We start from the raw sequence: 14,210 nt of genomic DNA on the forward strand, positions 1-14,210 counted from the left end.
TACCTGTGATACAAATTTAAGGCAGACATTTAAAGAGCAAGAAATTGCATAAAGATACTTAGTAAACACTCATGAACCTCTTATATGCTGACTGCCTGTTTGCTGACCATATAACACAAAAATATCTCTCTGTATAAGGTAGAAAAGCAGTTTATATAAGCAGTTGCATTAGATTTGTCTCTGTAACCCTTGAGGAGAGGTACACTCACTGGGGGTGACAAAATGTTAGGAACCCCCGGTGATTGTAATCACTTAACCAATACCCAGAACTGGTGCTCCTGTTAGCAAAAACCTGCACCAGCCCAGGGTACCTGTAAGTGAGTCTTCCTTTTTTTGCGCCACTTGTGAATGCGCAGTAGTTTAAAAAAGCTAAACGTTAACAAAAAATGCCAGCTTTTACATTGCCCGTCAGCCCCGGGATCCCAAAGAAAGACGACAAAAGGAAGAGGATTGCTCTTCCTGCCTTATAGACAGGCGTTAGGCAGGACAAAGACATATCATTTAGATGCACAAGTCACGAGTGATGACATTTCAATTTGTTGCAAGGTACAGAGCCCAGGTTCTCTGTAACTAAGCTGTTGCATCCATCATTTGACATTTAAATTATATACATATTAAAAACAACACTTTGTTCTAAACTTTAGTAGCCTGATATTAAGCTGATGCAAGGACCAACATGTGGGGAACTTGTCTGTAGTGAGTAATCTTCTTTATTATCCAGTTTGCTTATAGCTAGTCTAGGGAATACTGTGCAAGTAAACCAATTTAAGCTTTCTTTTGAATATGGGAAGTAATCCACTGTTACAAAACCTTACTTTAAAAAGCCCAACAAAAGAATATCTATGCCATGCAGGGTAATGCATACAGTGGGCTACATATTTGTACAAAAGAAGTTCGCTGTTTTTACTTATGTCATTTCTAGTAAGAGTACGATGAGAGTATTTTGTCATATGTGCTTCTAGAACTTCCAAGTGATACAGTACTACATACAGTAGTCATACACTTTACCTTTGCAGGTCCCACTGGTGTAGTCAAGATAATATTGTTGAGTGCAACTTTCATACTGGCATTCCCCAAACAGAAGAACTTTGCTTGGATCTTTGCAAGAAGTACAACTGCTTGCTGAGTCACAGGTTAAACACTGACTGTTGCAGGCTGTGTAAAGAAAAATAATAGTTTTTTTTTCACCGGCAATTCATGAATATGGTATGCTAAGAACCTATTCAGTCATTTAAACTTCACTTTACATGAAGCATATAGTGAAACAAGTGAATTAAATCTTTTCAGTACTTTGACACCCTATGGCATGGACTGAGAAATGATATATTTTGCAGTAATTACTACGCTATAGTAGAAATGGTTCATTTTTAATGGAAATCTGGCTTATTGTACATTTCACAAAGTAATAATTCATACAACTTGTTACAAGTTATTTCACTGTAGGTCTTCCAGTTACACCAATCCAGAATAACAGGACCACTACAGGTAGAACAGCCCCAACAAATCAACAAATCTTCCTGACACTGCACACTTTACTTTATGATGTATGTATACCATAATGCACTAAGCAATAAAAGTATCTCACTTAGTAATTCATTAACATTTCCATTAAGAGCCAGTGAAGCCAAACACGTGATGGAAACATGTTTACATCCTACATTCTCTAGGCTTAGAGGAACTGAAACCACTACAAAATACTGTACAGTTGCAGCTTTCCTGCTTTGCTGTTTCCAGGTACTCTGTATTCCTTGTATTGACTGCAACAGCCCCCCATCATTTAAACGCCTATAGCCTGGAATAGCGAGTGCCCTTGAGCATAAGGCGATTGTCATTCAGAAATGCAGCAGTCAGCATTGGGACTTTTTGCAATAGTCAAGACTAGAACCTTGCTTCATACAGAACTTTAAAAGCAAATTCTTGAACAGGGATCCCCAACCTTTTCTACTTGTCAGCCACATCAGCATTAAAAAAGCTGGCCTACAGGAGGCACTGCTTGGAGTAAATTTGCATCTCTTTGCTTCCAAAACTTGTCTCCAAGCCAGAGATTTAAAAATGGGCACTTAGTCTGAGGTCAATGGAAGCAACATCAAAGGTGTTGCTCAAATGCCACTGGTTGAGGATCACTGTTCTAGAACAATATAATAAGGCATACTTCATATTTAAATGAACAGTAACACCAAAAAATTTAAGTTTATAAAAGTAATCAATATATTATTTACTACTGCCCAGCACTGGTAAAAGTTGGAGAGGAGATAAGGCACAGGTTACATAGCAGATAAGCTCTGTAGAATACAATAGGAACCTATGCAATGTATCTGTTATCTGCTATGTAACCTGTGCCTTTTCTCCTTTTTTTTGAATGGCTTATTCCCATGTCTACATAGCAGCTTTGTTTACATAAACTATAGTTGTGTTCCTAAAGAAAAACACTCAACTTTTACCAGTTCAGGGCAATAGTACATAATATATTATTTTTATACATTTTAATTTTTTGGTGTTACTGCTCATTTAAGCTGTTGATACTAGTTGACATAAATTCTGCCCTTTTGGGCCTGTGGGTTGTTGCCTTAAATAGTAATGGAAAAGAATAAAACTGGAACACACATGCTTTTCTCAGCATTTGCATCTTTGTTAAATATATATGTATGTATTATATATACATTTCTATTCTGTAGAGCAGAACAAAATATGAGGCTCAACTGAAATTCTGGGCATCATTTGAAGCTAAATATGTTTTAATTTATTTTAATCTTTTCTTGTTAAACCAAGATTTTTTTAAACCTTTCTCTTTCACAGCTTGTGGAGGATAAAGGTGAATCACCGAGGTGAACCATGGGGTATTAACGACACACATGCCCCATTTGATAAATATAATATTGGCAAAAACATAGGAGTACATAGAATAATTATCATCAGATAAATTCTTGCCAATGGAAAACAAATGCTAGTTACTGTATTTATTTAAGTGTGATGGGTACTAGGTACTAAGTTCTATAAGTCAGTGATCTGTATTCATTTGCATTATCCTTTATTTATGCAGTGCAGTGTTCCTGCTAAATCTAAATGCTGGAATATTGGAGAGCTTTTGATGATGTATCCAGCACTTGGGTGGAGGTCTATCATAGTGCATCCCCACCCACAAACCTTCCAGTCATTACAGAAAAAAAGGAAATATACTAAATAATACAGTTCCCATTATGGTTTAACACAGTGCTGTCCAACTTCTGTTGTACCGAGGGCCGGAATTTTTCCGACCTACGTGGTGGAGGGCCGATAATGGAAGCCAGTTTTGACCACTCCCCTTTTTGAAACCACACCCACTTGAAACCACACCCATGTTATCACATGACCATACCCATATTAATGGTTGTAGTACAGCAAAAACCTGCCATACTCTGCCTCCCCTACCCTACCTGTGTGTGCCATACTCTGCCTGCCCTACCCTGCCTGTGTGTGCCATACTCTGCCTGCCCTACCCTGCCTGACCGCCATACTTTCACTGTGTGTGCCATTCTTGGCTGGTTTGTGCCATACTTGGCCTGTGTGTGCCATACTCTGCCTGCCCTACCCTGCCTGTGTGTGCCATACTCTGCCTTCCCTACCCTGCCTGTGTGTGCCATACTCTGCCTTCCCTACCCTGCCTGTGTGTGCCATACTCTGCCTTCCCTACCCTGCCTGTGTGTGCCATACTCTGCCTTCCCTATCCTGCCTGCGTGTGCCATACTTTCACTGTGTGTGCCATTCTTGGCTGGTTTGTGCCAAACTTGGCCTGTGTGTGCCAGAGTAGCCTGCCCTACTCTGCCTGTGTGTGCCATACTCTGCCTTCCCTACCCTGCCTGCGTGTGCCATACTTTCACTGTGTGTGCCATTCTTGTATGGCACACACAGGCAGCATACAGTGACACAATGCTGGCACTGCTCCTACAGTCTGCACAATAACTATATATTAAAAAACTTTTTCATTGCAGTACCACCTCAGTATATGTTCTTTTTGTAGTGTGCAGGGATTATTTGTGGGTTTCTACTCCTCCTGAGGTGTGAACAGGGGAACAATGGGGGTGATTACAGCCTGAGTCTGAGGTGTGAACACTGCAGGGGGTAAACAATGCAGAGATTAAAAGGTGTGAACAACACAGTGGATTACATATTTAAACAATACAGCCTGATTACAGCCTGAATCTGAGGTGAGAACCATGCAGGGGGGGCAGTTAATCACAGTACTGATACCATTTAAAGCTTACACAAGAGTAAGCCATCAAAGCAGCCAGACAGGTGGGGGGGCCACACAGAGGGGGGTCGCGGGCCGCATGCGGCCCGCGGGCCGCCAGTTGGACAGCACTGGTTTAACATATGTGGTTGTATTTTAATGAAACAACCTTTTTACAAAATGAGCAGAAGACATACAAAGCATTTTAAAAGATTTGAAATAGTGTTTTATTTGCACATTTTAGAAGATTTCTTTCCATTAGAGATTATATAGTGCTTTTTTGATTAATTAAGATCTCTTTCTTTAAGCAGCTCCAAAAATCCACTCACGTTTATCTTCAAACACAAGGTAAATACAATTATCACCATCTGCCTCTGTTAATTTAAATCTATCCTGTAATTGGCTACTCATAATAGAAGTCTTGGTTTGTCTTTCAACATGATTATCTCTGCATGTTCCACTTGAATGCATACCTGACATTTCTCACTGATAACCTAAAGGTATTTGATGTTTTGGGACAAATTAGTCATGGAATGACACTAATTTGATGAATGCAGAGGCAGATAAACAAACGGCTTATGGAAACGATACCGATGCTGATTATTTTTTAGTGGTACACTGCAAGCTTTCAGGACACAAAACCCCCTTGTTTAGGCCAAAAACAAAGAAATCACTCTATCTCTACCCAGTTATATAAAGATGAGAAGATTCTTACTCAGTTTTTGGTAGGTGTGACTGCAGATTCCCAGCCATTATGGCTGCATTGCTACACAAATAGTGTGGCAAAATGTTTGATATAGGATATAGTCTTTTAGTTCTGTCATGCTTGACGATGGCTCCTTAGGCCAATATGACCACTAGTATAATGGATTTACCAATGGATCAGTTTGGACAGAATATGACTATTCTTTTAATGAAATTATAGTGTTATGTTGAAACTACATATAACAATATTAGTTGTTATACAGTATCTAGTAGAATCATGTTGGTGTTGCATGAACTACTGGCTTAAAGGAACTGAATAAGTTCAATGGAACGATTGTGATTGGATGTCTGTGATTGTACAACCCTTAAGGTTTTAAACGCAGTGGAATTCCATACCACTCATTTGAACTGAAGAAGTGGATGAGTGGTGAAATGTTTTCAGTAAAAAGTAAAAACTTAGAAAGTCTAGTTGCTTTAGACTTAATTCTACTAGATAATGTATATTATAACCTGGATAAATAAAAGTCTTAATAGACACACTGTTGTTCCTGCTTCAGTAAGGACTTAATACAACAGTACTTTTGGATGAGGGTTGTGGGCAGAAAGCTGAGGGTACAGACATTTTTCCTAAAACAGCACATTGAAGTTACATGCAAGTTACATGCAACTGCTTATAAATTACTGCAAACTCACATTTATTATTTTGCTGGTATCCTTCTAAACATCTGTCAACAGTCTGTCAAAGTTATTGCAGTATAAAGTCTCTAGTATTCATACTGAGTTTAATCAGTCTTGAGTTTTAGTATTGTCTTCATAAGGTTAAGAAGAAAATATAAATAAAGTTCAGGGTATGATCAACTATTTTATGTATTACTTCACAGACTGTTAATTTGCCTTTTTTTCCCCAAAGCTAATGAGATTTGTATTTTAATTACTTTGCTAACTGTGTTTAATATTTGATATGGGCTCAATGAGTTTGTGTGATCCTCTGCAGTCATTTTAGATTAAAATGTATTACTTGGAAATGATCTGACATTTTCTTTTCAGTTGTGCTCTACTACTTTAAAAGGAAAGAATGGACAATCAGGAACACTGCTCTGGCATTATTGTTTTACACCTAAAACAGCAGCATCACCATTATGGGTTCAGGATTCTGGAAATTAGCTACTATACCCAACTGTCAAAGGGAAAACAGTTAATACCCAGTGTTCCTATATAAAAGACTTGGGCAACCTGTGGTCATATAGATGTTGTTGTACTGTAACTATCAAATTTGATAGAAAGAAGGTTAAATCCTGTGTATTATTATGATAGTAGATACCATTTTTTCTTCAAACAAGCTTCAGAGCAAAATATATTTATGAATATTAGACTTTAGTAAAGGTACAAACCTTTGCAGACTTGCCCAGCTCTGTAATAACCTTGGAAACAGCTTTGCACACACATGCCATTGTGAGATAAAATAAGACCATCCTCACAGGAAGTACAGGAATCCATCCATGGTCCACTGCATGTTTTGCAGGAGTGGTTGCAGCCTGTAGGGAACGCAGTCAAAATAATAAAGAGGAAAAGAAAAGTATTTTTTGTTGTTGTCGATTTTTTTTTTTTTCTTAATGTTCAAGCAATTTGGGACACTTGCCAGCATTTGTTTCTTTAAGGATATTTAGTAAACCCTTGCAGGTGAAAAGTCTGACCTAAAGCAGACCTAATCCAAAGCTAAACCACCACCATAGTTATCAAAGAAAAAATATCCCACAGAAACCAATTAAATTTGACCATGCTCATCACTTATACATTTTCATGCCCAAGAGACGCACACATAGTAAAATCCTTTCTGCTTTCTACTATTGTTTTTTTCTAATTATAGATGTCAGCTGGTAAACTGGCCCCAAATAATAACATATGTTTTGAACTATACTTAAAATACAATATATTTATGGATGTGGGATCGCTTCAAGGAAGCCAAATGAAGGCATGTTCTGCAGATTCCACTAAAGTAAAAGGGTTTTAAGCAGTTAGCTTAAATAATAAAACTTTTATGCTAAAAGAAGCAATGGATTTGTTACACCTACTATATATGAGCTTAAAATACATTTTTTTTTTTAAATAAATGCATAACAAAGAGGTATTTTTATGTTGGGGATCCAATGCATCCATTCATTAAGAAGTGTCAGTTTCAGTTCTCTACAGCAGTAAGACTGAACTTAGAGGAACATAGTGGCTGGTTTACTATTGATCTTAATCAAGAACAATAAATTGTAGTTCTTAAATCAAAGAAAGATCCAAAACAAATCAGATTGATTTATAATGAATGGAATGAATTTTATTGATTTTTTGATAGTTGCTATTTTGTTGAGTCTTTGCTATTAATTCTCTAAAAGGCCTGTTAAAGAATGTTTAATACTGATTCTAATCATATTAATCCAATTGGCCCTTTGATAAAATCAAACTGATCAAAGTTTAATAAAAAAATCTAAATGCTAGGAAGCCTAGAAGAATTATTCAATAGTTGATATACAGTATCTGTCCCATAGTATTTTTGTGCCTCATACAGCTGAAATAAATTTAAGACATTTCATTTTTTAAAAGTTTATTTTATGGTGGCATTTCAACCCACTTACGTTTACAGCTTCTTCCGTCTGTATAAAATCCAGCTGGACACTCCGATACACAGCGATCCTCAATAAAGTAGTATCGAGAATACTGACACTTCAAGCAAACACTACCTGTGTCTTGTAGGTTTGCAACACAATATTGGCACTGAGGATGGCAATCTAAAAAATTAAAAATGCGATAGTATTTTTAATTAGTCAAATATATTTACTTTATTTCTTAAAGGGTTTACTTTACACCGGATATTATCTATCTTCGTAGCTTCCTGATTGTTTTCCTGTAGAACCACTGACTCCCCATTACAGAACAATACGCTGGCTCAGTGAGTAGCACTTATGCCTTGCAGCACTGGGGTCCTAAGTTCAATTCCAGTTCAGGAGTTTGTATGTTCTTCCTTTGTCTGCGTGAGTTTTCTACGGGTGTCCAGTTTCCAGAGTCATGTTATAGAAATGACATCATTAAGCACTGATGACATCACTAAGTTTATATGGATATACAGTCATATGAAAAAATCTGGGAAACCCTCTCAGCCTGCATAATAATTTACTCCACTTTTAACAAAAAAGGGACTGGGGCTCTTGTTAAAGTCGACTTTGCAAAATGCAAATTTGCAAAAAATAAAAGCTGTTTGGCTATATATAGAAAGGGAAGAAAAAGGTAGAAAGAGCCAGTTTTATTTTTTACTTTTCAGTGGCTGGGGATGCATTATGCTTTTGCTATTTAGACTTTTTGAGTCACCTCTAAATTATAAAGTACTCCAGTTTCTAATAAAAAAAAAAGATAAAAAAAACACACACATTTCAACATTCTCTTCCACTGGCAGTCATAAAAATAAACTGTAATGTACATCATCAGGAACTGAATGTGAGAAGGTTCTGCTTCCAAAGGCAGACAATGATATTTTTATAGCATTTAGAGTGCACATTAACATTTTCCCAGCCTGATGCTTGCTTCAGTAAGTATCTACAGAAAGATGAAACATCTGCAATAATTTATATTTTTATTGTAACAATCTGCTTTCCTACCAAGTAGAGATATTGCAGTAGACATATCATGCTTAAATGAAAAGTCCCTAATGAGGGAAATGATCAAGTCCAGTGAGTTCCTTGCCTGATGCAGTAAGCAAGTCTGGAGTCAGACCAGAGTAAGGCTCTAGAGAAAAGAGAGCCATCCTTCCATGCAGTCTAAGCAAATCGAAAATAAAGTTTTAGAGTGAGGGAGTGAAACAGAAAGGCTTCTTTGTGACAGCTGAAGTGCAAAATGAATAATACTGAGAATAACCCTAATATTGATTTGTTTACTTCACAACAAAATGATTTTCAAACAAGATTCAATGTGACTTCAAAGATGCAGTAGCTGGAAAAGAGCCTCTATGGAAAACAGCGTTCCTTCTTGTGATGAGAGGAAAAGTAAAGGATGAAGTGAAGAAAACCTCCTCAGGCAATCAATAGTACTGAGCCGGTTTGTCCAAAAGGCAATTTGTGGTGTGACGGCTGAAAATTTGCTGCATTAATAAAACATTAAAGGCCAGAGACACTAAAGTTTTTATTATTGTCCAGTTCAGTTCACCAGGATGTACACAGCATTCTCATAAAAGGCTGCTGCACTCCTGCAGTTTATTTATAATGTACGAATACAGATTTCATATGCAGCAAATACTTTTGACTGAAACTAAAGAAAACATTTTAAGCAGCTTGTCTTTATATGGCATTACAAAATATAACATTCTCTCTGACAGCTAAGGGGAATATTTATTATAGTGTCTAAGCCAACATCTGTAATACATATTCTAAATCAGGTGACAGACCATATATAATAAACATGGCAAAATACATATTCCCCAAGATTTGGAAATGCGAAATTAAAAGATATTTTGCTGTGGGTCCCAGAAAAATCTACTTCTCCACTAATTCCCTTCTATGCCTAGTAGACTTAGTAATCTTTATAAGTTATAGATCTAAAAACTACATATAAGCCTATGAAACATTTGTAAGATATCCTCAGTATATACATGAACAATGATCATCCTGTGGTTTTGCAGCTGTGGTTGAATTGTGACTCCTACTATCTCCCCCTTTCATTCAGATATGGATTTGCACCTTTCTGCAGTGCCTTAAACAGTCCTCTAAAGAAACTACAACTTCAACTACAAATTGTGATTTAACAACAGCTGCAAGCCCATGGGATGGAAACAACAGAAGGACATTTTTCCAAATTTTTTAATTATTTACATCTTTCTAAACCTAAGTATGGGCATCACACAGGTTCTGTATTACTGTGTGTGTTATCCTTTTTAATATAGGATGCAGACAGCTTGGAGATGTTTCTATAATTAAACACATGCAAATGTGGAAGATATGCCATTTATGGAACAGATGGAGTTAGACACCTGTTAATATTTTTTTCTTTCTTTTTTAGTGATGGTCGTATCTTCAGGCTATTAACATGACATAAGGCAAGTAAAACACTATTATATACTGCATGGTTTTGCTAAGGGCCTAAGACTGTAAGCTCAACTGGAGCAGGGACTGATATAAATATAATCTTTTTAAAGAGCTGTAATATATCAGTGCTATATAAAAAAAACAAATAATTCGCATAAATTGGTTTCCCAAACAACAGAACACACAACAGAATTTTACTATAGCTCTTAAAATGCACATTCATTCATCCAACTGCACTTACCCACACAGTAGCCCACTAGGTTGAGGTACTGCCCATCTGCACAGTGGGTTTTGCATCTTCCATCAGTCAGAACAGCATGTGGATGGCAGGTCTGGCAGTCTGCATCAGAAGGCCCACTACATTCCTTGCAAGATGGATGGCATGCTGCATAGAAAGCCATATTAACATTAGGCACATAGGAAGAAGAGAGGTATCCATGTTTAATATGTACAATTTATATAAAGGTAAACATACATAGGTTGTTGAATACACAGCACTTCTCTACATTTTTAAAAATGATACATAGTATCATACGTATACGTATTACTACTGTTCTAATGCACGAAACATGATATGTGATTTTCATAGCTGTCAAATGGTCTGACAAAAAGAGCAAAAAGCAGCCATACTCAACTCCTGACTGATAAGTGAGAAACAAAATAAAGCATTTTTGTTTTGGGCTTGATTCTGAGCAAATATTATCGTGAGTCATTAAAATTTTACAGCAGTCTGCAGAATTAAAGTTAATTTGGTTTCACACAGAACATAGTGATGAAAGTGTAAAAGTGATTCAAATAATTATATTTTATAATATTATATTACGATTTCCAAGATCTACTAACTGTAGCAAGTTGACTCCTTGTTGTAATATCCATCAGGGCATCTTTGCAAACATACTCCTCCATGTAGCACATATTGTGAGGGACAGGATGTACAGTTACTTTTATCTTCACCAGAGCAACTTTTACAGGAAGGGTGGCAATCTAAAAAAATAAAACAAATGTTTTATAAACACATTATGTCTCCTCATTTTATCAAGCACATCAAGCACTTTTTTATTTCTACCTCTTTAGTTCAGCTGTGCCAGACCTTTTTCCCTCACTTGCTTTACTGTATACGTACCTTTATAAGAGTAGTCATTAATCTACCAGTGCACTAGGATGAATATGTTACCCTTATGTAGATCATTCTGTGCATTAAGCTACTAAGAATTGCCCTCCCCTTTAAACAGGGAGGGCATTTCTTAGTAGCTTAATGCACAGAATGTCTTAATGTCCTATATATATTGATAATGGGTGAGTGCAGAGGATCTCTTGTTGTTGTCTATATGTATTTTGTGGTCACAACCTCATTGCACCCCCGCCTAATGGTTTAAAATTTAGTGGTTGAGCACAACTTTTCCCTTTTTTTGTAAGTAAGAAGCTGGACAGTGGGGATGCAGTAGATATAATCTATTGGATTTTGCCAAAGCATTTGATACCGTTCCCCACAAACGACCTAAGACCTAAGGTCTATTGGTCTTAGTGAAGTCGTTTGCACATGGATAGAAAACTGGCTACAGGATCGGGTACAGAGGGTGGTTGTTAATGGTACATTCTCTACTTGGAATAAGGTTCTCAGTGGGGTCCCTCAGGGTTCTGCACTGGGTCCACTTTTGTTTAACTTGTTCATAAATGACTTAGGGGAGGGTATTATAAGTAATGTATCAGTGTTTGCAGATGACACAAAACTCTGCAGACCAGTCAATTCTATTGAGGATGTGGCATCCATGCAGCAGGATTTGACCAACTGGCAATCTGGGCGGCTAAATGGCAGATGAGATTTAATGTGGATAAATGTAAGGTCATGCACCTGGGATGTAAAAATATGCAAGCCACTTATACCCTTAATGGGACTGCACTAGGCAAATCCATAATGGAGAAGGACCTTGGAGTCCTTGTAGATAATAAACTTGACTGTAGCAAGCAATGCCAGGCAGCAGCTGCAAGGACAGACAAGGATTTGAGCTGTATTAAAGGAACAGTAACACCAAAAAATGAAAGTGTATAAATCTAACTAAAATATAATGTGCTGCTGCCCTGCACTGGTAAAAGTTGTGTGTTTACTTCAGAAAGTCTACTATAATTTATATAAATAAGCTGCTGTGTAGCCATGGGGGCAGCCATTCAAAGGAGAAAAGGCACAGGCACATAGCAGATAACAGATAAAACACTATTGTATTCTACAGACCTTATCTGTTATCTGGCATGTAACCTGTGCCTTTTCTCCTTTTTTCCAGCTTGAATGGCTGCCCCCGTGGCTACCCAGCAGCTTATTATATAAATTATAGTAGTGTTACTGTAGCAAACACACCAGTTTTACCAGTGCAGGGCAACAGTGCATTATATTTTTATTACTTTAAAGCTCTTTCATTTTTTGGTGTTACTGTTCCTTTAAAAGGGGTATAGATTCATGGGAGGAGGGGGTTATTCTTCCCCTTTACAGAGCGCTGGTAAGGCCCCATCTAGAATATGCTGTTCAGTTTTGGTCTCCAGTGCTCAAACGGGACATGATTGAGTTAGAGAGGGTCCAGAGAAGGGCAACTAAGTTGGTAAAGGGTATGGAAAGTCTCAGTTATGAAGAAAGACTGGCCAAGTTGGGTCTGTTTACACTGGAGAAGAGGCGCTTAAGAGGTGACATGATAACTATGTATAAATATATAAGGGGATCATATAATAACCTTTCTAATGTTTTATTTACCAGTAGGTCCTTCCAACGGACACGAGGGCACCCACTCCGTTTAGAAGAAGGGAGGTCCATTTAAATATACGGAAAGGATTTTTTACTGTGAGAGCTGTGAAGTTGTGGAATTCCCTCCCCGAATCAGTCGTACTGGCTGATACAGTATATAGCTTTAAGAAGGGGCTGGATGGATTCTTAGCAAGTGAGGGAATACAGGGTTATGGGAGATAGCTCTTAGTACAAGTTGATCCAGGGACTGGTCCGATTGCCATCTTGGAGTCAGGAAGGAATTTTTTCCCCTCTGCAGCAAATTAGAGAGGCTTCAGATGGGGTTTCTTGCCTTCCTCTGGATCAACTAGAAGTTAGGTAGGTTATATATAGGCATTATGGTTGAACATGATGGACGTATGTCTTTTTTCAAACCAACTTACTATGTTACTATGTAAATGTTGTGTTTGATTTGCTATCCTATTACTATTCCACTGTTTAGTGCTTTCCTAAGTTAACTATAAACCCCTAATAACTGTTGGGTAGGCCTAATTCTTTCATAAAACAGGGAAGTCCCCTTCGATACTGGGCTTCACTGAAGTACTTTTGGGGCCCCGGAACTTTCTGCAGCAAGATTGAAAAGGAAACTGCTCACTAAAACGGCAGAACAGAGCAAATAAGGTACAGATATGGGACCTGTTATCCAAAATTCATGGGATTTTGGGCTTTTCTGAATAAGGGATCTTAACATGCGTTAAGCCTACTAAAAAATAATTTAAAAAGTAAATAAACCCGATACGATTGTTTTGCCTATAATGAGGATTAATGATATCATAGTTGGGAACAAGTACAAGGTACTGTTTTATTATTACAGAGAAAAGGGAAATAATTTTTACAAATTTGTTTTATTTAATTATAATGGTGTCTATGACCTTTCTGTAATTCATAGCTTTCTGGATAAAGGATAATTCCTTACATGTACAGGCAAGGGTAAGGCAAAATCAAGGTCAAGGAGGGGGTTTGGGATCTGGGATGGCGTCAGGTATTGAAGTCAAAAAACAAAACTAACATATAGTAGAAGAAGAGAAGCAAACATGGACAATTGTACAGTGTTGGAAAGGACATTTCAACAGAAAAGGGCCGCAAAAGGGGACTGGGTACATGGCACGGTAAAAATTTTCATTAGCACAACGATGCACACTCAATGAAGTGTACCCCAAAGCATCCAGATACAATCGTGCTGAGAGTGATGAGACACTTGTCTTGTTCTACTGGTACACTTTACACATCACCTTTTAAAAAGTAGCAAAATTGTTGAGCCCAATGCACTGGAAATCCATGCACTCCTAAGAATAGGACCGTAAAACAGTAAAGAATGGCTTGATTTGAAACTGGTTTCAGCTCAGTCAATAAAATTAACATCTATGCAGCTACCTGGCTAAGTCATTTGGGAGTGCCAAAATGTTAGGCACCCCCAAGGGGCTGGTGCCCCTGTTAGGAGAAAACAGCACCAGCCCAGGGCACCTGGAGC

General features: G+C 37.6%; 1 protein-coding gene across 4 annotated transcripts in view; it reads right to left on the bottom strand.

Annotated features, from left to right (window-relative positions):
* fras1 (Fraser extracellular matrix complex subunit 1) overlaps positions 1–14,210 on the bottom strand; it is a 257,678-nt gene that overhangs the window by 91,989 nt on the left and 151,479 nt on the right. For all 4 annotated transcript variants that reach the window (XR_004223099.1, XR_004223098.1, XM_031903422.1 and 1 more), the window contains exons 19-23: positions 10,813–10,953; positions 10,211–10,354; positions 7,534–7,686; positions 6,304–6,447; positions 1,009–1,155 (exon numbers count right to left, since the gene is read on the bottom strand). Coding sequence is in view for 2 of the 4 variants with exons in the window: in XM_031903422.1 (XP_031759282.1) it covers positions 1,009–1,155; positions 6,304–6,447; positions 7,534–7,686; positions 10,211–10,354; positions 10,813–10,953 (729 nt within the window). In the remaining 2 variants the exon portion in view is untranslated. The remainder of the gene's footprint in view (positions 1–1,008; positions 1,156–6,303; positions 6,448–7,533; positions 7,687–10,210; positions 10,355–10,812; positions 10,954–14,210) is intronic.

Source organism: Xenopus tropicalis, chromosome 1 (genome assembly GCF_000004195.4).
Source record: "Xenopus tropicalis strain Nigerian chromosome 1, UCB_Xtro_10.0, whole genome shotgun sequence".
NCBI classification, from domain to species: domain Eukaryota; kingdom Metazoa; phylum Chordata; class Amphibia; order Anura; family Pipidae; genus Xenopus; species Xenopus tropicalis.